The 20,575-nt window shown below is 42.3% G+C and overlaps 8 protein-coding genes across 8 annotated transcripts; 5 read left to right on the forward strand and 3 right to left on the reverse strand.

The window, feature by feature from the left end:
- Positions 1 to 74: 74 nt before the first annotated feature.
- On the forward strand, positions 75 to 1,617 carry FA14DRAFT_160370 (mitochondrial carrier). The gene is made up of 2 exons (XM_025498644.1): positions 75 to 631; positions 705 to 1,617. The coding sequence occupies exons 1-2, from the start codon at positions 249 to 251 to the stop codon at positions 1,216 to 1,218; spliced, it is 897 nt and encodes a 298-aa protein (XP_025355328.1). The 5' UTR covers positions 75 to 248; the 3' UTR covers positions 1,219 to 1,617.
- A 502-nt stretch (positions 1,618 to 2,119) lies between these two features.
- FA14DRAFT_154456 (putative PRB1-protease B, vacuolar) lies at positions 2,120 to 3,721 on the forward strand (the record flags this gene model as incomplete). The annotated part of the gene is made up of 1 exon (XM_025497685.1): positions 2,120 to 3,721. The coding sequence occupies one exon, from the start codon at positions 2,120 to 2,122 to the stop codon at positions 3,719 to 3,721; it is 1,602 nt and encodes a 533-aa protein (XP_025355329.1).
- Positions 3,722 to 3,769: 48 nt separating this feature from the next.
- On the reverse strand, positions 3,770 to 4,733 carry FA14DRAFT_36863 (uncharacterized protein). Its single transcript, XM_025502247.1, has one exon. It carries the CDS (start codon positions 4,696 to 4,698, stop codon positions 3,931 to 3,933), a length of 768 nt encoding a protein of 255 aa, XP_025355330.1. The 5' UTR covers positions 4,699 to 4,733; the 3' UTR covers positions 3,770 to 3,930.
- Positions 4,734 to 6,225: 1,492 nt separating this feature from the next.
- Positions 6,226 to 6,813, forward strand: FA14DRAFT_114052 (uncharacterized protein; the record flags this gene model as incomplete). Its single annotated transcript, XM_025496030.1, has 1 exon — positions 6,226 to 6,813. A coding segment is annotated over one exon (588 nt), but the record flags the coding sequence as incomplete, so codon positions are not given.
- Positions 6,814 to 6,972: 159 nt separating this feature from the next.
- FA14DRAFT_178416 (uncharacterized protein) lies at positions 6,973 to 9,627 on the reverse strand (the record flags this gene model as incomplete). Its single annotated transcript, XM_025500845.1, has 1 exon — positions 6,973 to 9,627. The coding sequence occupies one exon, from the start codon at positions 9,625 to 9,627 to the stop codon at positions 6,973 to 6,975; it is 2,655 nt and encodes an 884-aa protein (XP_025355332.1).
- Positions 9,628 to 10,376: 749 nt separating this feature from the next.
- Positions 10,377 to 12,233, reverse strand: FA14DRAFT_164138 (MFS general substrate transporter; the record flags this gene model as incomplete). Its single annotated transcript, XM_025499864.1, has 2 exons — positions 10,377 to 10,746; positions 10,780 to 12,233. 2 exons carry the CDS (start codon positions 12,231 to 12,233, stop codon positions 10,377 to 10,379), a joined length of 1,824 nt encoding a protein of 607 aa, XP_025355333.1.
- Positions 12,234 to 14,087: 1,854 nt separating this feature from the next.
- Positions 14,088 to 16,101, forward strand: FA14DRAFT_171727 (uncharacterized protein; the record flags this gene model as incomplete). Its single annotated transcript, XM_025500349.1, has 3 exons — positions 14,088 to 14,311; positions 14,378 to 15,043; positions 15,092 to 16,101. 3 exons carry the CDS (start codon positions 14,088 to 14,090, stop codon positions 16,011 to 16,013), a joined length of 1,812 nt encoding a protein of 603 aa, XP_025355334.1. The 3' UTR covers positions 16,014 to 16,101.
- Positions 16,102 to 16,146: 45 nt separating this feature from the next.
- Positions 16,147 to 19,890, forward strand: FA14DRAFT_154462 (uncharacterized protein; the record flags this gene model as incomplete). The annotated part of the gene is made up of 6 exons (XM_025497686.1): positions 16,147 to 16,150; positions 16,285 to 16,338; positions 16,487 to 17,915; positions 18,318 to 18,462; positions 18,532 to 18,747; positions 18,856 to 19,890. 6 exons carry the CDS (start codon positions 16,147 to 16,149, stop codon positions 19,888 to 19,890), a joined length of 2,883 nt encoding a protein of 960 aa, XP_025355335.1.
- Between the last annotated feature and the right edge of the window lie 685 nt (positions 19,891 to 20,575).

The following is a 20,575-nucleotide window of genomic DNA, read 5'->3' on the forward strand; positions in this document are numbered from 1 at the left end:
CACAGCCAACCCAACCAAAAATAAAAAAGAAGCGAAAAAAAGATAAAAAAAAATCTAATCAGTGCATGCACACTCTTCACTCTAGCGCAGGCCGTGCACTTCCGAAGTGGGACATTTTCATACCGTAAATAAAGATTTAAGAAGATTTGAAAAATGAATTAATTCTCGATAAGTTGTATGCTCCTCAGCTTATCCATCATTTCGTCTCGCCAAAAAGGCCAGGAACACCATCTCCTCCATTGCCAACAATGTCTCCTCCTATCGCCGGCGGTAAGCACCGCGAATCTGCACAAGCCCGTTTGTTGGGATCAGGTCTTTCTGGCGTTGCGGAATTGATCGTTTTCCATCCTGTGGACACTGTTGCGAAGAGATTGATGAGTAACAAGGACAAATCAGCAAAGATGGCTCAAGTGATCTTCAAGGATAAAGCATCTGCTCCTCTTGGTACAAAGGCTTTATCATTATTCCCTGGTCTTGGATATGCTGCAGGTTACAAAATTCTACAAAGAATCTACAAGTTTGGAGGGCAACCTTACTTTAACGATTACCTCACAAACAACCACAGAAAGTTCTTCGTCGACACATTCGGAGAGAGAAATGGAAAGAGTATGATGTCTGCAACAGCTGGAAGGTGAGTTATTGGAGGGATATTGACAATCTCTATAGCATATACTGACCTTCTCTTTCTCCATCACACTCTACAGTCTAACCGGTATCGGTGAAATCGTTCTTCTACCGCTTGATGTGTTGAAGATCAAGAGACAAACAAACCCTGAAGCATTCCGATCACGTGGATTTTTGAAAATTGTTGGAGATGAAGGTTTCTCTTTGTACAGAGGATGGGGATGGACAGCAGCACGTAATGCACCAGGATCGTTTGCATTATTCGGAGGAAGTGCATTCACGAAAGAATACCTTTTCGGACTTGAAGATTTCGGTAAAGCAACATGGTCTCAAAACTTTGTTGCCAGTATTGGAGGAGCAGTTGCTTCAATTACCGTTTCTGCACCTTTGGATGTGGTCAAAACCCGTATTCAAAATGCAAACTTTGAAACAAACACAGGTGGTGTAACAATTATGAAGGAGATGATCAAGCATGAAGGATTTTCGGCATTCTTTAAAGGATTAACACCAAAGATTCTGGTCGTTGGACCTAAGCTTGTCTTTTCCTTCACCGTTGCACAATCATTAATTCCTTTGTTCGGCAAATATATGTAAAAGTGGTAGAAGGTGGACACGGGATTCTATACAATAATGGCTAAAACATCAGTTTGCCATCAAAACCACTACTCACCATTGCCCGTTTGCTTCCATTGATAGGCTTCACAATTATTTGTGTTATATAATATGATTCTATTATAAAAGGGTGTGTTTCTGTTGTTCAATACAACATAATCAGATCTTGTATACACTTTGTATAGCATTCAGGAGATCAGATGCATTAATTAGTGTTGTGCAAATATTCAACCCAAATGCATCTTTAATACAAAACGCCGCTTACGATAAGATGGCTTGGATGTACGCATCCGCGCTTGCCGGTTGTTTATTGCCCCCGTGGATGAGTCAAGCACAACCTAATTTGGCATCTGTTTTGCGTGATGGAATACAACAAACAGCACGCGGTTGTAATGTATTTCTTGTCCCCTATCTTACAGTAACTAATGTACTTTGAGCTGGGGCGTATCCTGCCTGCCTTTGTGCGGGGGAACAAAGCGCGTAACGAGCGAGGTCTGCTGAGCATGCGCCCATAAAGAGCCATTGGATAATGAACGCGCGGCAAAGGATAATGACTGTCTTTTTTTATCTCTCTCTCAACACACACTGAGTGGAGCTAAACTGCATTATTATGCATGATCTGACCATGCAAACACTGATGAGGTGCTCAATATACGTCCGAGACGCCCAAAATGATAACTAACCCTTGATTGATATCAATCCCCCCCTCCAATCCTCTTTCTCTTTCTCTCTCCCGTCATCCATTCAGGGTACAAGGTTTATCTCTCATTAACCTGCCCTTCTCGATCATATTCATCAACTCCCCTCTTTCTTTCTCACATACATATACATCATGCAGATCAGAACAGCTCTTGTAAGCTTGGCTTTGAGCGTTTCAGCTTCAATGGCTATGCCATTAAGCAAATCAGGTATCCCACTCGCTTTTGTTCCTCAACAATTGCATTATGATACACCACATGCACCCGCAACATTCCATGCTCAAGAAAGCCGTAAGCATATCCAAGGTCACTACATGGTCATCTTGAAGAATGGTGTGGACGCCACTACATTCTTGGCCCATCGTGAAGCAGTTGCCAGTGCTCAAGATTCAACAACTGCACGTTTGGCTCAAGGTGAAGCAAAGGGTATCCGTCACATCTTTGACTCTCAAGGTGTGATGCAAGGTTATTCAGGATCTTTCACTCCTGATGTCTTGGCATACATCCGTGCTCACCCTGAAGTCGAATACGTTGAACAAGACTCCATCGTAACAACTCAAGAAATGGAAGATGACGGTCGCAACGTTTGGCAAGAGGACTACCCACCATCCATCAAAGCTTCCTCGGATGGTATCTCCGCCCAACAAATCGAACGTTTGTCCCCTTGGGGACTGGTGCGCATCTCTCATCGTGAAGGTGTTTCATTCAAAAACTTTGGTCAATATTTGTACAACGTACATGGCGGTGAAGGTGTTACCGCTTATGTTATTGACACGGGTATCAACATTTACCATGATGAATTCGAAGGACGTGCTCGTTGGGGTAAGACTATGCCCGACGACGCAGATGTAGATGGAAATGGTCACGGTACCCACTGTGCTGGTACAATCGGTTCTAACAAATATGGTGTTGCAAAGAAGGCAGAATTGGTTGCCGTCAAGGTTCTTGGCTCTGGTGGTAGCGGAAGTATGTCTGATGTCACTGGTGGTGTTCTTTGGGCTGTCGAAGATGCCAAAGCAAAGACAAAAGCAATGGCAGCTAACCCAAGCAGTGCTGCAGCCAAGAAACATCGTGGATTTGTGGCCAACATGAGTCTCGGTGGTGGTCGTAGCCCAAGTTTGGACAAAGCAGTCAACGGTGCCGTTACCAGCGGTTTACACTTTGCTGTTGCTGCCGGAAACGAAAACCAAGATGCCTGCAACGTTTCACCTGCCGGAGCTGAAAACCCAGTCACAGTTGGTGCATCTACTTTGGATGACTTGCGTGCCAGTTTCAGTAACGTTGGTAAATGTGTTGACGTCTTTGCACCTGGTTTGAACATCAAATCTACATGGAACACCGGTAACACTAGCACAAACATTATCAGTGGTACAAGTATGGCTACTCCTCACGTTGTTGGTATGTTGGCATACTTGTTGTCCATCTATGGATCAGATGAGTTCACGAAGATCAATGATGTTTTGCCATCTGGTCATCCACTTGATATTGCTGCTGCAAACTCCTTTGACATCAGTGACTTCTCCACCTCCATTGCTGGTAAATTGACCAACTTGTTGCCAATTCCAGCTTTGGCTTTGGAATTTGTCGGTGGATTGTTCGGTGGTAACAAGCATCAACAAGTTCAATTGCTCGCTCCTACACCTAAGCCACCAGGTGTTGGTAGTGTCTTGCATCCATTTGATTTGAAGAAGGCCATGGCCAAGCTAAGCACACCAGGTGTCTTGAAGGATGTCAATGGTAGCCCCAACTTGTTGATCTTCAACAATGCTACCAAGGACAGCCCATAAGCACTATTTTCTTGATCCGGAACCCCATCTTGCACATTCATAAACAACCCCAATTGTTTCGTTTCTCTGTTCCCTCTGCTCAATATAGTCTTATGCTGTACGCAACACTTCAACCATCAATGATCTTTCATCATGTATCGATGTACATCTTTTCTGAATGAATATTTACAATACGCAATCGGAAGTGGGGTATTGTTGAATGAGACATGCTAATCCTTACCGTCTAGTTCATTTGTAGTTTCGGAGACTTCTTCTAGGGTAGGAACTTTGTTTGTCCGTATATCTGCATCTTTTGCGATTCTGAGACAAACTTGATGTACATTTTGAACGATATCCCGACTTACTCCCGATCGAAGAGCGCCACGCAAGTGCCATAAAACTTCCATACGTAAGTTTTGCAAGATAAGAGCAGCAACGAGACAAAGTTCAGTTGAAGAAAAATCAAGGATATCAGTATAAGACAAATTCCAACCATAGCCAAAATGAATCGTTTGACGAAAGATATCGTTTGCATCTTGACCAAAACGTTCAAAAATATCATCAAGATTATGTTGATAAATTATACGTAAATGATTCATTGCTGCACTTTCATATTCGGCCATTGTTTTGGTTTCACGATCTTTTCTGAAAAGTGTTCCAGAATCGTTTCTGCCCGGTTCAGCTGTATATTCTTTTCGTAAGATTGGAATCCAAGTTACTATCGCATCTAATGCGCTTGGAATACCATAAATAATTGCACCTTTCAACAGAGATTCTTTTATACGTCTTTGTATTTTAATTGCTTCTTTATCACATTGTGGTTGATTATGTGGTGCATAAAGACTTAAAGCTTCTTCGTATATTAATGGTACTGCTTCTACGGCCAAATGAGCAGAAGCAAAAGCTGAAGTTAAAACGACGTACCAATCGTCTTTTGATAAATCAGCATGGAAGGATTGACGAAGTTCTTGAATATATTGGCGTGTTATATGTGACATCTTGTCTGATAGTTTAGGGGAATGGTAGCAATGACCATCGTATATGCTTTATTCATATTAAAGGCATTTTAAATCTGAAATGGTATAAAAGTTCAACGGCTATTGTGCATATGCGGGGAAAGGGTTGGTTCAGTCAGCTTAAATTACACTCTTAGCGTTTCCATGAAGCCAAGCCATTCAAACGGATCGCATTAATGCTTCAGGAGCGGCTCACTGTACAGGGCGTGAAGGGGGGAAGAGAGAAGCTCAACAACATAAACGCGACTTTTTGTAATTCACGCGTAGCAACAAATCAACTTTTAATGGGAAGAACTCCACCTGCATACAACAACCAACAACATAACGATCAAGGGGATGATGGATGAATGGGAAGTAGAAGATAGAGAATAAAGAAGGGATCATATCACAGGGTAACCAAGGGTAACATCTTATCACAATCTAAAAGCCGACATGGCAAGGATGGGAGCAGCCTCTACATCAAAACAAAACGGTCACTCTTCTACAATTGGACACACTTCAATAATGAGACGACCGGCTGGAAGACCACGAAGAGAAGAAACATTTCTGGAAGAAGGAGAGAGAGCATCTTCCTCTGTAACACCTTCTGAACAAGCAGGACCATCGTCGCGTTCGACAACTGCAACTGCTGATGCAAACGGCTCAGAACCTGGCATGCGAAGATCAAGAAGTGGAAGAAGAATAATGCCCGTTACAAGAAAGAATGACCTTGGATCAGTGGAAGAAAGTGATGCAGATAAGATCAGATCAAACTCTCGAAGGTCCACTCAAGCATCCACTTCTACCAGCACAACAGCAGCAAAGAGAGGAAGGCGAAGTACAACTGCTGCAAAGCGAGGCAGGAAGAGCAAAACAGAGCCAATACTCGAAGAAGAAGCTGAACCTGACAATATTCCAGCTCAACCAGCTCGAGAGGAAAGCGAAGAGGAGAGGGCAAAACGAGAACGCGAAGAAATTGAATTGATGGAAAGATGGCATGAAGAGTATTTTGAGATCGTTGAACAGTTACCATTAGAGCTACAAAGATCATATGCGTTGATGCGAGAGATGGAGACAAAGTTTCATGATCGTATTCAACTAGTGGCATCGCATACAAAGGCATACAGGGATGCAAGGATCGCTCATGCAAATTTAACTCCAGAACAAAAAGCAGCTGAGACGGCACGCGAAAAAAAGGCAATCGAAGATGCTATCGTCAATCTTGCTTTTCAATCTGAGGATGTAGGTTCAAGTGATGCAGACGCAGAAGGAGAAGACGATGCAGAGGTGTTTCATGAATTGGCAGGTGACTTGCCTCCCAAGCCAGATGTGGATGAACAGCAACAAGAAAGAGATGACCAAAAGCAAGGTGCAACGACCGATCAGACATCCAGCTCAGTTAGCACAAAGGAAACGCCTGCAGACGACATCTCACCTCCGATCAATCCAACCGCACACTTGGCTCCAACTCGAACTGCACGACTTTCATTGTTGGCCGGAATTGCGCAAGCGTCTTCCGATTCTATCAAAATAGCAGAAGAAAAAGTTGGATTAGCAGTGACAGCATATGATTGGATTGATAGACAAATTCGAAGGTTAGATGCAGATTTGCAAAAGAGTGAAAATACGCTTTTACTCGGTTTACGAGCAGGAACAGAAGCCAGTCGTGGTTTACAAGATGCGTTAGGGATCGATTATACAAAAGGTCAAGGTGCACATAGATGGGATGATGTTGAAAATTTGTTGATGGGTAGGCCGAGCGGAAACAAATCCCAAGCGAACAAAACGACAAATGCGATTGAAGATCGTGAATCCAGCTCAGAAGGCGTTGGAAAGAAGAGAGGTCTTGGAAACAGCAGCGCAAAAGAACAAATCCAAGATCATACAGCAGGTGGAGATATGGCTGTTGATCCGAATGAACCAACGTATTGCTATTGCGATGAAGTATCTTCAGGAGAGATGGTCGCCTGTGATAATGAAGATTGTCCGCGTGAATGGTTTCATTTGCCCTGTGTTGGTTTCAATCAACCACCAAAAGGTCGTTGGTTCTGTTTGTTCTGTGCGCCTCCTGGCTACAAAGGCAGTGGAACATATCCTCCTGACGCACCTTGTTTACCGTCGCATCTTTTGGCATTCAACCCAAATGCCAACGGAAAGAGAAGATCAAAAGCAGCAAGCGGTGCTAGAAGGAACAACAAGCGTAGAAGATGAGAGATTGTATATTATAATCAATGTCATTGATGAGATATGCTACATGAAGAAACTCGATAGAAACGATCAGACCATTGCAGGTTGCACAGCAGTATAACTCTTGACCGTGCGTAAGAGGCTTTTGAATGGAATAATCTTGGGCGCTTTTGAACTTTGTTCTTGGATTGATTGATGAGAGCCGAGAGAACGGTCATCTAAATCGCTGTCATAGGAAAAATAACTTCCCGTTGGATATCCATGTTCCAGATCGATCGATTCCGGTCGATTTTTTTGCCATTTTTCTGAACTTGACTTTGTAGAAGATGCAGTCGACGATAATACGCCTTTGTTTGAAGATGCACTTTGCAACGATGTCCTTCGATCACCGCTTTGTGAAGAAGAAGAAATGGAGGGTGTGGTAGAATTCGTTGAACCTTTTCTACTATGGCTGTGGTAACCACTAGAAGCTCTTTTATTTGAAAGATTTGTACCCCAAAATGAGAATGTTGAACCTCTTTGTCGACCTCTAAGACGTTTTTCAAGTGCCACATCTTTCTCTTCCATAGGAGTAGCAATCGTTTCGGTTATCGAGGGAATATCTAATAATCTACATAAATCCATGTTGTATATATCCGTTTTTGTTGTCTTTTGTGGCAGTTTGGCCTTATTGTTAGAGAGTACCTCTTTATCGGATCCATCATACGTTCCTGATCGATTTAATGTTTGTTGACCGTCCATTGATTCACTTTGCAAAGTTGCTTTAAATTCCACTACTTCAGGATTATTCATTTCCGCTTTTGTGGATTTATCACCACCATCTTCCGCTGCAGAAGTCACGTTTTGTCTGCCTTGAATAACCAGCTGTGGACGATCGATTCCACTGATCTGAATGAACTTCTTACTCAATATCGCAAGTGAATTATCACGTGAGTGCTCGATAGCACGACCAACATTGCTGGCAGTGTCATCAGATAGTAAACTGACTTGACTGACTGATTTGGATATTGTACCGGATTTTTTACCCACTCCATCGGTAATTGCATTCTCTAAATCGTCTATCAAGTTGTTTAACTGTTCCATCGAGCTAGATTTTTGGTTGAATGATTTATCTTTTGCTCTTTCTTCGGAATTGACAGTGGTTGAAAGATCTGACATGCTATTAGAGGCATGTAATGAAATTTGACCAGTACTGTTCCTCGTAGGCGGCATTGGGAAAAATGAAGACAATCGTTCCGAGTCAAGTACAGAGTGAGCTTCTGAGATAGTATCGAAAATACTATCGTTATCGATTGGACTTCCGGGAAATTGATCCAACGGAGTGTCACCGTGAGTCAAAAGTTCCATGTCATCAGTTGGATATGTTTCTTGAACTTCCACTTGTGGCTCTTTTACATCGTTGGAAGCTTTTCTGAACTGTTCAAATATGTTCCTTCGTGTTCTTTGTGCGAGTAAAGATGGCTTTTGCGCGTCTGGTGTTGTTGGTGGAGCGGGAGATGCTTTCAAATATGGCAATGTTGAATCTGGACTTTTAGGATCAGGCAAGATTGGTGAATCAGGCAAGACTTGCTCTTCCATCACATCTGGCTTTGAAGAGGTTCTTTTAGGCACAGGAGGTTGTTTCATTGCCGTATTCATGGCCTGATTAGAGATATTACTCAAATCACCTAGCTCTAACGGTGGAGGAGCGCAGATTGGACGCTCCCACGGCTTCCTTTGAGTTCTCTTGAACTGTTTGAAAGGCATTTGATCTTTTGAGCATGGAGAGGGAACCGTCGGACTATCGTTTACGGTGGTGTTTTCCGTCATTGGTTGAAGTGGTGATTCGGCAGTTGTGGCTGACATGTCATAATCGAAACAAGCAGGTGATTCGGCAAGCTTTTGAAGGTAAAAAGGATCCATTTCCGAGGGATTTGAGCCAGGAGAGTGAGACTCATGACGACTTTGATAGGTGGTATCAATCGCCTCAAGGAAGCTCATTTGAGAAGGTGCTTTGGAATTGCGATAATGGGTTGGAATTGGTGGTAGCTCAGGTGCGTCATCTTGTACTGTAAATTCGGATCTTTGTGTTGAAGGCGTTGAAAAGGTTGCATGCCTCGACCGATTAGGCGATGGAATGAGGATCTTTGAACCTGTTGCTGTTATTTTTTCCATTAAACTCATATCACCACCTTGAATGGTATTTTTCCGTTTAGGTTTTGGAGGTAATGATTTGGTGGATTTGCCTGAGAGCATATTCTCACGGAAGTTTGTTATTAGAGTAGGCGATACACCTTTCGAGGGCGGATCGTCCCTTCCTTTCTCTCCAAACAATGAGCTACGTCTGGAAGCCCTATTTGAATAATGTGATGATCTATTTGGCTTATAAGTAGGCGTTTGAGGCCACATCGTTGCAGGAGCATGAACACTGTTTGCCGTTGAAGGTGTTTGCATGTTTGACGTTCCCCATGAATCTCTTGAGGGAGTCGTTGGAGATTTCAATGATAACGCTCCACTTGAAGAAACATTTGATTCCGTCCTCTTCGGTCGTCTGAACGATTTGCTCATGGTTGAACGAAATGCTTGTTTGAAAGCACTGGAGGAAGATGGTCTATTGTTGAATTCAGTCTCGGTTGGTGAAGCAAGAGAACTGTGCATCGAGTTACGGTTGTTACTACCTTCCGGTCCCGTATGGCCTAGTAGCAACCTCTGTGCTTTGGTCGGCATAGCGCCGAGGTTATCGTCGAACTCGTCATAAAACTCCATCTGGTTTGGGTGTTTGCGTTAGTGATGATTGGGAAGATGATAATGGTCACCAGGTATGAAACGGGGTAAACAGGATATTGCGATATATTTAGGATTGATCACATTATTTAAAATCTTTATTGGGTACTGCTAAGAAGGGGGTAAAAGTAGGGATAAACGCAATAAAGGCGTTCAAGAATCCCAATAATTCGATCTTTGCCGAGATCGAGGAGATGAAAATATATCATGCCAATGACGATTCCCGACCCCTTTTCTGCTCATTTGATATTCAGGAGTAAAAAGCTCCCGTGAGTTGAACATCGAATTCCATAAAAGCATGCTTCGGGGAAGGTATGAATCTAATTAAAGATGTCTGATCGTGTTTAGGAGTACACATCTTGGCGTCATACATCGTCATTTTCGTTCCTAAAAACAAATGCCGATGGACGTGTCCAAAGTATTGTGTGCCTGACTATTTACACAAGTCTTGCCGGAACTCCTTATATAATCTCCTCCTGCAATTGGAATAGAAAACGTGATGGCGGTGTTTAGGGCTACATTCCTATCCCGACCGTTAAGCGCATGCAAACAAGGGGATGTACACCTCCTCCTCCTCTTCAGCCGAGAATAAATGCACATTTATATTTTCAAGGTATATGGAAATCCCAGTATAATTATTACATACAGAACTAAGTGCAAAAACAAAACAGAAAAAGAGAGCAAAGGAGGCAAAAGCTTAAGCGGTGATGAGCATCTCCTTTAACGAGCGTCTAGACTGCAGTGCTTGGATGGAAAACGCCAACATCGTTCAAAGCTCTTGTACCATCATCTTTTTCGCGATTTTGTTGTGATTCTTCATCTGTTCCAGAAACAGGACCTTGTCGTGAGCCTAAATGACCGGCAGTCATTTCATCAGAGATTGCATTTTGACCATCTCCAAGCTTACGATCGCTGATGAATAAAGAAGCAATGATTGGAACTGCACTTACACCTGCTGCAATAATCAAAGCAACGTGCATATACACATTCCATGCATCATTGAATGCTGTTCTTTCAGGTGATCCTAAAGGCCATGCAGCAGTTGCGGAGAATGGAGAACCATAAACGGTTGTGATCATTTCTGCGCTTACGCCAACTGCACTTAATTTGGATTGCAAGTTGGGTAATAAGTACGTATCTTGTAAAGAACCCAAAATTGCCGTTCCACATGCACCACCGATCTCTGTCATGAGTAAGACGAAGGCAGTAACCATGGCAACGTATTGATGACGAACGCTAACTTGAGCGGCTACCTGAAGGGTGACACCCATGAAACCACCTCCCATTCCTTGTAAAATTTGAGGGAAAACGACTTGAACGGTAGTCGAGGACGTTTCACGATAACGAATCATCAAGCCGATACCCAACAAACGGATGCAGCATCCGGCAAACAAGATCCACTTGTAACGTTTCAGTCCCAAACTTGCTGCACCTGCAATGATACCAAAGACGGTCAAACAGAGTGATTGTGTGTTACTGTAATATGTGGCATCCTTGTTGCTGAAATCTTTGACGATCAAAGACCAGTAGTAGGCAGGAGACCAACTGATATAAAATGCCATAAAGTCAAAGAAACCGATGAAGAAAGCAGGTAGGATGATATCCTTGTTAAGGAAGTACTCCAAGCGCATGATTGGTCGAGAGGCAACTAGCCATTCCCATAAACCGATGCAAATGATCGAAACACCGCCCAAAACGAACATTGCGATAATGTATCCTGAATTGTATCCGTCGGGTGCGTTTGCCTTCAAACCCAAGGCCAACAAAACCAAAACAAAACCTGCGGTGATGAAGAATAAGCATCCTAGATCCATATCAGCACAAAATTGACGTAAAGCTTGCATGAATGGCATTTTGAAGTAAGGATGACGAGGGATCAAGCCAGACTTCTTTGAACGATTTTGAGCGATAGCCAAACAAAGGATGATTGGACCGATTGCGACTGGAGCAACGATTGCGAATGAGCCTGGACCCCATCTCCATGTATTTGTGGTCAAGATTGTCAATGGGTTTGCCAATTGTTCAACGATGAGAGGGGCACATGCAAAGTTGATCAAGTAAGGAAAGCTCAAAAAACCGATTGCCAATCCACGCCATTTTGATGGGAAGTAATCTGCCAAGATGATTTGTTGCATAATTTGTGTTCCTGTGTTTCCGATTGCATAGAATACAGTTCCAGCTGTTAATGCACCGAAACTTTTGCAAGCTGCAATGATGATGAAACCCAAAACGTAAAAGAACAAAGAGATTGAATAACCTTGAGCACGACCAAACACATCGGACAATTTTGCGATGGGGAATTTGCCCACAGCAACGATGACTTGTTGCAAAACTTGAATGACTGAAAGGTAAAGGGGGTATTGCACAAAAGTTTGCGCGGCAGCCCCTTGATACGCATACATTGTGTTGTTGTCCAGCCCATTGACGTAAGAAGTCAAAAAGACGGCAACGATGATCACAACGATGAGATAACCACCGATTTGCATCGTTGCTTCTGCTGCTGCCACACCGACTTGCTTTCCCTTTAAATCAGAGTTGAGGGAAGATACATCATCGCTATGACGTTCTTCTTTTGTGTCTTCCATCATGATGTCGGGTGTTGTTGATGAAGAGGAGGTAGGATGTAGGAGATGATGAAAAGGATGGTGAGAAGGAAGGATGTTTATATATCTTCAACTTTTTCACTTGAGAAGAAAATCTTTTTCTTGATGTCCACTCTAGTTTTACCTGCTTGTGGCGTTTCTTGGCCAAGAACTGAAAACAGCTGCAGGTACCACAAATGCCGAGTGGATGGGAGTGAGTTGTTTGGATATCAGATCAAAAAAGGGAATGATTGCCGTCAATGCATTGCCCTCCTCCGTACTGCCTTTTAGCCCCGTTTGATGAGTCTAAAGCGATGCAAATTGTTTGAATACTGCATGTATGCAATAGCCTCGGCATAACCAAAATCAAGCAAAAATAAGAGGAAGAAGGAGTTACATACTTTTGATCTTAACAGATAATGCAAGGTGCATAAAATCAGTGTGATCCTTTATCAGATCAAATTTTAAAAAGTAAAGTTTTAGTGCAAGAAGAAATTTAATAAAAAGGAAAGAGTCTTTGTCGGCTTGCATACTAACAAAGCGTGGAAAATAATCAACTAAGCGTACCCACTCTTACACGCTTCCGGGATTTTGGACTCAGGGCGGGCGCGGCGCCAAGGACATCCATCTTCTCGCCCGAAAAAAATGACAAAGCGAGAAAAGCCGTTAACAGTGGCATGATTTGATACCGCTTGCCGAGAGTTGTCCTAATCGATTGCCAAAATAAATCAATCGCACTTAGCATGAATAATTCAGGTACAAGCCACATCTGCCATATGCACAGTTGTAATCACCATCCATCTATAAACTCAGACCGCCTTGGCATGTCAATAGATGTCTATCAGATCAATATATACTTCCTTTTAACCCTTTGAGTGATGAGCGTAATTCATACTTTGATAGTGCTGCCGAAGCGTTCGCATCCAACTCGGCCGTTCGCAACGTTGAGAAGCTTTACCGCAATTCAAAGATCCTACCACACTACCATCTGTTTGATTTTGTCTATAGAATGATATTAGGATGCAACCAAAAATTGTCAAGTAGTACAGGTAAATATGAATAAATATTATCAAATTATGGCTTAAAACGTTCTTCAACAAATCGAGAGATGATCAATTTCTGAATTTGAGAAGGACCTTCATAAATTTCAAAGATCTTTGAATCACGGTAAAGCTTCTCAACAGGGGCTTCAGTATTGAATCCCACACCTCCTGGCACCTGAACTGCATCGTTGTGACTGCAATAGGCGTTCTGACGCGTAATAGTTGTGACTACAATATAATCATCTCTAAGCCAGTATTACGCGCGCGAATACCTTGACTGCGGGAGGGAATACTTAGATATTGCTAAGATACTCGAAGATTACAAAACTTTTGCAATCTTTAAGCACACCACGGTCGTTGACGTGTAATACCCTGTGGCGGTAGTAGGCTTTATAGAAATTGCAAAATTCTTATAGTCTTATAGTCGTACGCTTAGCCGTTTAATGAAATTCGTCACCATGAAGTATGAACAAGCCCTGACAGCTGTATATTAATAAAACTACTAGATAGACACTTTCTTTATTATTCTGAACTTCTTTTTTCTTAGAGAGAGGTGTTGGCCTGAGCGGGTTGGATAAAACGTCTTTACGTCATATACCGCACATACGCCGACGACGACGAAACATTCATTTCATTCCGTAGCAAAAACGCGCTCGTTCTTCCGGTTTCCTTTACTGTATTCAGTTTTTTGCGTTGTCTGCTGAGCAGAAATCCGTAAAGACTATACTGCATCATCTTGAACTTCCCTTTCTTTTTTTTTTTTTCTTTTTTTCTTCAAACCTTCAATCATCTCGATTCATGTCATCCGATCGAAATCATGGCTCCAACAGTAGAAGAGATGTTAACTCGCTTCTCTGAAGATGATAGTGTATCAGACATTAACATTGACTCTAATGATATACAACGTATATTTGATTGGGTTAGAAACACCTTTCCTGACCAATCAGTACCTGTTGATCAACCACCACCACCGCCGCCGCCTCGCCATTCTGAGCCCGTACAGTACACGCAAGAAGAGAAGCAGCAAATAAATGATTGGTGGTGAGTAATGGAGATCTAATTGCAAACGATAATCATCCGTACTGACATAGGAGCTATTATTCGCAGTAAAATTGCAAACATTCTTTTCAATTTGATCAAACAGGCACCAGATTGTCCAATTGCTCTACTTCGCCTCATTCATTCGATTGGGGTCGAGAACGCTGTCCATGTCACAGATCAAAGAGGAGACCTTTTCCTGCCTATCCAAGACTTAGCAGAAGGTACAAATATGCAGCTTTGTGGGCTTCTCAATGCGTTAAATGCGCCAAAGCATAAACCTAGAGACTTCGGTATAGCATGGATGGTTGGCCTTGCTTTAGGTATTCGTACTTTCGACCTTCACAAGCGTGGCCTTCGGCTCAATTCGAGCCAATCTGAAGCCAGAGAGGTCCAGGCATTCAACGAAGCGTCTGGTAATGCTTTGGACAGTAAGTTAAGAGAAAAATCAAGCAGGCAATTGATAACCCTGGTGAATCGTGCTTTACACTGTCTATGTGCTATTACTCCAAACGATTTTTTTGGTGTACCTTTGTTGGCCTACATGGGATTTAATCGTAAGATGCTATCGAGTATGACAGAAGGGGCAATGTCAATCTTTATGGACGTTTTCACCAAGCCGATCAAGTCTCTCGAAGAAATCCTCCCGTCTATCTTGGTGAACCAACGTGTATGGCGATCAGTATACATTCCGATTTTAGATTTTATTGTGATGACCTTGATTCCATTATTGAGGTGAGTATCAGGTTAATGTAATCTTCATCGGGCTACTGATTAGCTTAGCAAACGCGAATTCTTTTCCCTCTATTCTATCAGAGACATCCATAACCGATCTGTTCTGACTGGTTTCGACACCTTACCATCTGCACTCAAACAGCTTTTACCTCTAGCTTCTGGCGGTCAGACTTTTTCAACTCGTTTACAGTTACCCCAACTTTCCTTTAGTGGAAATTTGCAGTCATCAACTGCTCCACCGTTCCAAATGCCAAGTGACGAGTTGATAGACGACCGGTACATCGCCTTGCATAATCAAAAAGGTCAATCTGCTTCAGTAGCAGATTTTGCAGGAGAAATTCGTCTTCGTAACGGAAAGAGCAGGCTTTCGGTCGATTGGAATGAGCAACGTAACCAGCTTTGGCAGGACGTTTCGCATGCTCGTAACTACCATCATTTTGCTGTGCTTCTCAAAATTTTCAATGAAATCGCAAAAGAAAATGCTATTGAAGACTTTCTTCATACATCAGGAGAATTTATTACCCGGGAAATTCTTGAAGAAGCTGAGTACGATATTCGTGAACGAAAGACACGACATCTACTTGTATCTGAAGGTGAAGGAGAAATCGCATTCGGCCACGACCATGTTCCGATTCCCCCTGTCAAATTATGGCCGTTCGATCATACTGCTTGGCAAGAGCTCCTTCCAAGATACCAAGCTTGTTTTCGTATGTTTACTCCTGGTGTTGAACCTACAGATGATGATACGAAGCGTATCGATCAAGGAATTAATCTTCTTCAAGAGCAGAATTCCATACTCTCTGCAGAAGACGATCGCGATCTATTACTGAAAGTCTTAATTCAAGTGGCAGTAGAGCATATTACGATTCACGCAGGTATTCTAGATGGAACGAAGACTATTAGTGAATTATGGTGCTCTCAAAATCCGCCTTTACCTCGTCAAGAAGATGCTAGCGAAATTTATGAATGAGAGGGAGCAAAAAGACTTCTTATGATTAGCTTTCTTCTCTTTATATGACTTCTGTTAGAAATATGATCAGTATCAAGATAAATAAATCCGTTTTCAATCTATTAGCATCATTCGCCTATTACGATAACTATTTATGTGTGAGTAAGAGAGACATAAACTCGCAGTATATGGCGGAAGAAAGATTGAAAAACTTTTCAAAATCTTGCAATATCTAAATTAGAAGTCTCACGTAGACTTGCCTAACACTTTAGGTCACTTGTAATTATAACAGACATTACAAAAATATTGCAATTTCTCCATGTGCACGGCCTTGCAGATGACAGAGGTATGACGTAGCTCAAGTGGCTGTTACACTGCTCAGTAAGAATAATTCTCTTTCTTATTTTCAACTTCACCACCATCTCCATCATCTCATACCACTTATCTCTACTACCTTCTAACGAAATTTTCTTTGCTTTGACTCTCCATCATAGCCTCCTCTTCAAGATCCTCAAAGCGAGCAAGTAGGAGAGCATCTGCAAGTTCGACGACACAGACGAGTCGGAGATCATCTGGAGGCGCGGTATCACTACCTACACCAACATTTTCTCAAGAGGAACTTGATCGTGTTTTCTGGGTTAAATCTGAGAACCTCGAAGGTAGACCGTCCCGTCGTATGATGATTGATTTGGCAAATGATGATGACTTGTCTATCGTTCCTCCGATGACACAAGAGACTAGAAATCGTTTGGTGCGTGCGGTACAATTGAAACATGATAGAGAACGAGACAAAACCCCAAGCACAGATGAAGAATTCGTGAAATTGTCTGTCACATATCAATTTATCGATAATCGTGGCCAGGTCAATATTCGTAATAAAGCTGGTGATCATTCATCGGTCGCCGTACACCACGGCTCAGCAGCAGCATCAAACACAGAGGTCTCCTCTATTTTTCACAATGGTGAAAGCTTCACGTCGGGTGCTTTGAACACTCAATTACTCTTTCAGTCACACAAGAAGCGGTGGGAGGTGATCCGATTCATTGCTTTGAAAAATCTCCAAGTGTTCTGTACCCATAAGTTCGATGTATCTGACAAAGATCATATGAACAAGTGGATGAAGGTTTTAGGACTCCGCTTCGACCGACAAGAAAATTACGAGCCTTGTCTTGATTATCTCAATCTTCTCTCGAAGCACGATAACTTTGAATTCACACGACCTACCGTTCTTCGAAACAGCTTTGAGATAGTTGTAAAATGGGAGAAGGAGGGTGGTAACAAAGAACGTATCAAAGCCTATCTTCAACGTCGACTTCTAACGTACTATCACTCTGTCTATCTGAAGCATTGCAAAAACAATGGCGAGGCTGCGGACCTGGCTCCATATCTTTGTATCCCTGAGGAAGAACGATTACGGAAAAAATTCGAACTTCAAACTTTACAACAGACTTTTACGGATGCAGGATTCAATCATGGTCTACCGTTTACATGTGTACCATTCAAAGAACCCAATTCAGACATGGAATTAGATGGGCGATGCTTTTATGTTCATTCAAACGCAGTTCTCAGAGACACAAACAAAACAAACCTTTACACAAAGAATACGATTGATACTCTTAAAACAGTCATGGATATAGAAAAGGCTTGGAGAGAACAACGAAATAGGAACTCGCATCATGTTGACGGAAAGGAGGCTAAATCATTCGTTCGGATGCTAGAAACACAAGAATTCAAAAAAGCCGTGCAATTACGAGGACCTGATGCAGAAATGATCCGATTAATAAAGTCACAGTTCCGTCATCTTTTTGGCTCAGGATACGGAAGCTTTGATGATAGTGACGATCTACTACAAACTTACATTTTGCCAAACGTGATTGATGGCGAACTTACTGATTATGAGAGTGTTCCCTCCTCTTCGCAATCGTAAATTGAATCGATTTTCAACTGTCTCTACTCTTTTCTATTGTATACGATCTGTTTTTCACATTCAATTCATAACCATTTTAACGAGAAATTGTGCAGTTAGCTATCGGAACACCGTTTGAGACATGTTCTTGACACTTTCAGGTCATAATGCGTGTGTTGAAACCATTTTTTGGTGGTTAATTTATTGCAATGGCGACCCGTGCGCCTTGAAAAATTGCAATTTTTTTGCAATTCTGATATAGTCACCCATGACAAAGTACACAGAAAAAGCATTTTTCCATGCGCCCAAGCCATAAGCACACGCATACGCATAAACCCACACGCACCTCTTCTAAAGAACCGCAGCGCATATATTCATCTCTTCCCGCCGCCATCGTAAAGAATAGCAACCCGTGCTAGCTTTCCTCGCTCTGTACCTGAGCAAGGAAAAGATCTCGAGAAAGTCTTTCAAGATAGACAAACTTCACAAATTGAACAGCTCCACGGATTTTTTGATGATTTTGATGCATTTGAAGAATTGGCTGAGCATGCAGAGGTTTTGCAAGTAGCTCCTAGAACCAAGCTTCGCTGGGAATCTCGTAAAGCTTTTTTGGTTTCTTTCATCCGTCTATAGCTTCAAAAGAAGCATCCTGAATCAATCGATTATATTGATCAGTTTTTCACAAAACCACCAAAGCGACAAATTCCTGATGGTCTTTGGCGTATCATTGCAAGGGCATGTTGTAAGAGACAGAATGAGAATCGAATCACTGCAGGCAGGCCGCTCTCCTTCAAAACATCACTGTCTAATCTTGTTGGAGTTTTCAAAGCATACAAGCTTCTCACTGGAGTATAGATCCATTCGGATATTCAGCAAGATTGCTTATCGTACATACGATTTACTCTTCAAACTGAATTGTCTCTTCTCGGGCCTCAGAAGATGATTTGGGCTGTATAGGAGAATATCAAAGACTTCGTTTGTAAAGAGATTTTCGGTGGAAAGTTCACTTCTTTCAAGACGCCTCGTGAACGGATCACAATCGCAACCGTCATTTCTTTACTCACCTTTACCGCTGCGAGGCCAGGTGAATTGGTTGTTTCGTCAGGATACGAAATTGATAATGAAGGTCTTCGCTGGGGGGATGTCGAGTTCTTTTTATCCTTGAACCTGGAAAAAGGTCAAAGCACTTCGACTCGCTTACAGTATCGTGCTAATATCACTATTCGAAATCTGAAAGGCAAACGTAAACAAGGCCAGTATCGTACACAGTCGATATACGAAGATGATTCGATCCTAATTATACTCGATGCAACTATACTCTTACTTATTCTTGCAGTAATAGATAATGCGATTGATTGCACTATCTTTGGAGAAGGGGCAGTCGATCCAATACAGTTTCTCACTTCTCCAAATCCGAAACTTCTTCCTCCTAGAAAGGATTACATTCAGATTGAGATCCTTGCAGACAAAGCGGATCTAATGGTTTTTCGGGAGTCTGAACGGGACACACAGACTAGAGAATGGTGTACCAACCCTCTTGTTGGATTACGTTATTATTCACTGAACAATTTGATGCGCTCGATCCTTCAACGTTCGGACTATACTGTGTTCCTACTCTATGCTATCCGCCGTTGTGTCTGTACGGCTATCAACAAGCCTGAGGTGTCTTCTACGGATGCACGTTTAGCGATTGGTCATTTAAAGGGTTCTTCGATCTATGAGAAACATTATGTCTCTAAGTATTCTGAAATCGATTTTCAAGGGCTTGTTACCAAAGGTATACAAGATCATGCATCTATCTTAAAGCAAGGTATCGCGCAGGAGCCAAAATTTCTATTGACAAGTCAAGAATTACTTCAGATCGAGGAGAATACAGAGCTGAAAGAACTTCGTCAGAAAATTTCTCAAATGAAGAGACAGATACTTGAAGAGTGTCTATCGCTCACAGCTGTAAAAGTTATGATGAGTCAAACATACTATGCATTCGAGTAGATCACAACAAAATACTCTTATTTACAAACCGTTCTCCGTGTTACTGTAAAGATTCAAAAAGGGAGGACGATAATAAAGGATAAACAGCGAAGTTTATTCTAAGGAGCGCAAGAAGCTTTGCTTGAAATTCAAGCCGAGGAAGAAGATCTCACAGCCTTATTCAATGAAGAGCAAACAGCTAGAGATCAGAGCACAACAAACATAGCTGAGGGAAGTAGTAGCAGGATTGCAAGAATTGAGCAATCTACGGAAGAATACCTGGACTCACGCTCAATCGTGATCAGACAAAATCTGGCGGGACTTGTTGAGCGTTATACCGCTCATACATCATCTCAGTTTAAGCAGCAAGAAATCAGTCGTCTGACTTCGATTTCGTCGGTAGAAGGACGTCCTTCTCTTAAAGAAGTATACAGCCTGTTTATTCGCCCCTATGGTACCCTTTTGGCCTTAGTAAGCTGTCCTTGTTGCAATCTGGATTTAGCTACTTTCACTCAACAAAAGCGTCAATCTCACATCTCGGCATGCGTACAGAAGGCTCTACTCAATGAAGTTCCTATGGTTATCGCTTCTGCCTTCTCTCTTACCCGCCATTCAATACAAAGAGGATCGGACAAGTAGACTTTATGTCCTTACAGTAAATGTGTACCCAGAACCAAGGAAATACCCGAAACCATTCAGACAGAGC

The sequence above is a fragment of the Meira miltonrushii genome, assembly GCF_003144205.1.
Source record: "Meira miltonrushii strain MCA 3882 unplaced genomic scaffold FA14scaffold_2, whole genome shotgun sequence".
NCBI lineage: Eukaryota > Fungi > Basidiomycota > Exobasidiomycetes > Exobasidiales > Brachybasidiaceae > Meira > Meira miltonrushii.

Coding starts and splice junctions, on each gene's coding strand:
- FA14DRAFT_160370 (XM_025498644.1), top strand. CDS start 249: ATGTCTCCTCCTATCGCCGGCGGTAAGCACCGCGAATCTGCACAAGCC. Junction 632..704: donor ATGTCTGCAACAGCTGGAAG/GTGAGTTATTGG, acceptor CACACTCTACAG/TCTAACCGGTATCGGTGAAA.
- FA14DRAFT_36863 (XM_025502247.1), bottom strand. CDS start 4,698: ATGTCACATATAACACGCCAATATATTCAAGAACTTCGTCAATCCTTC.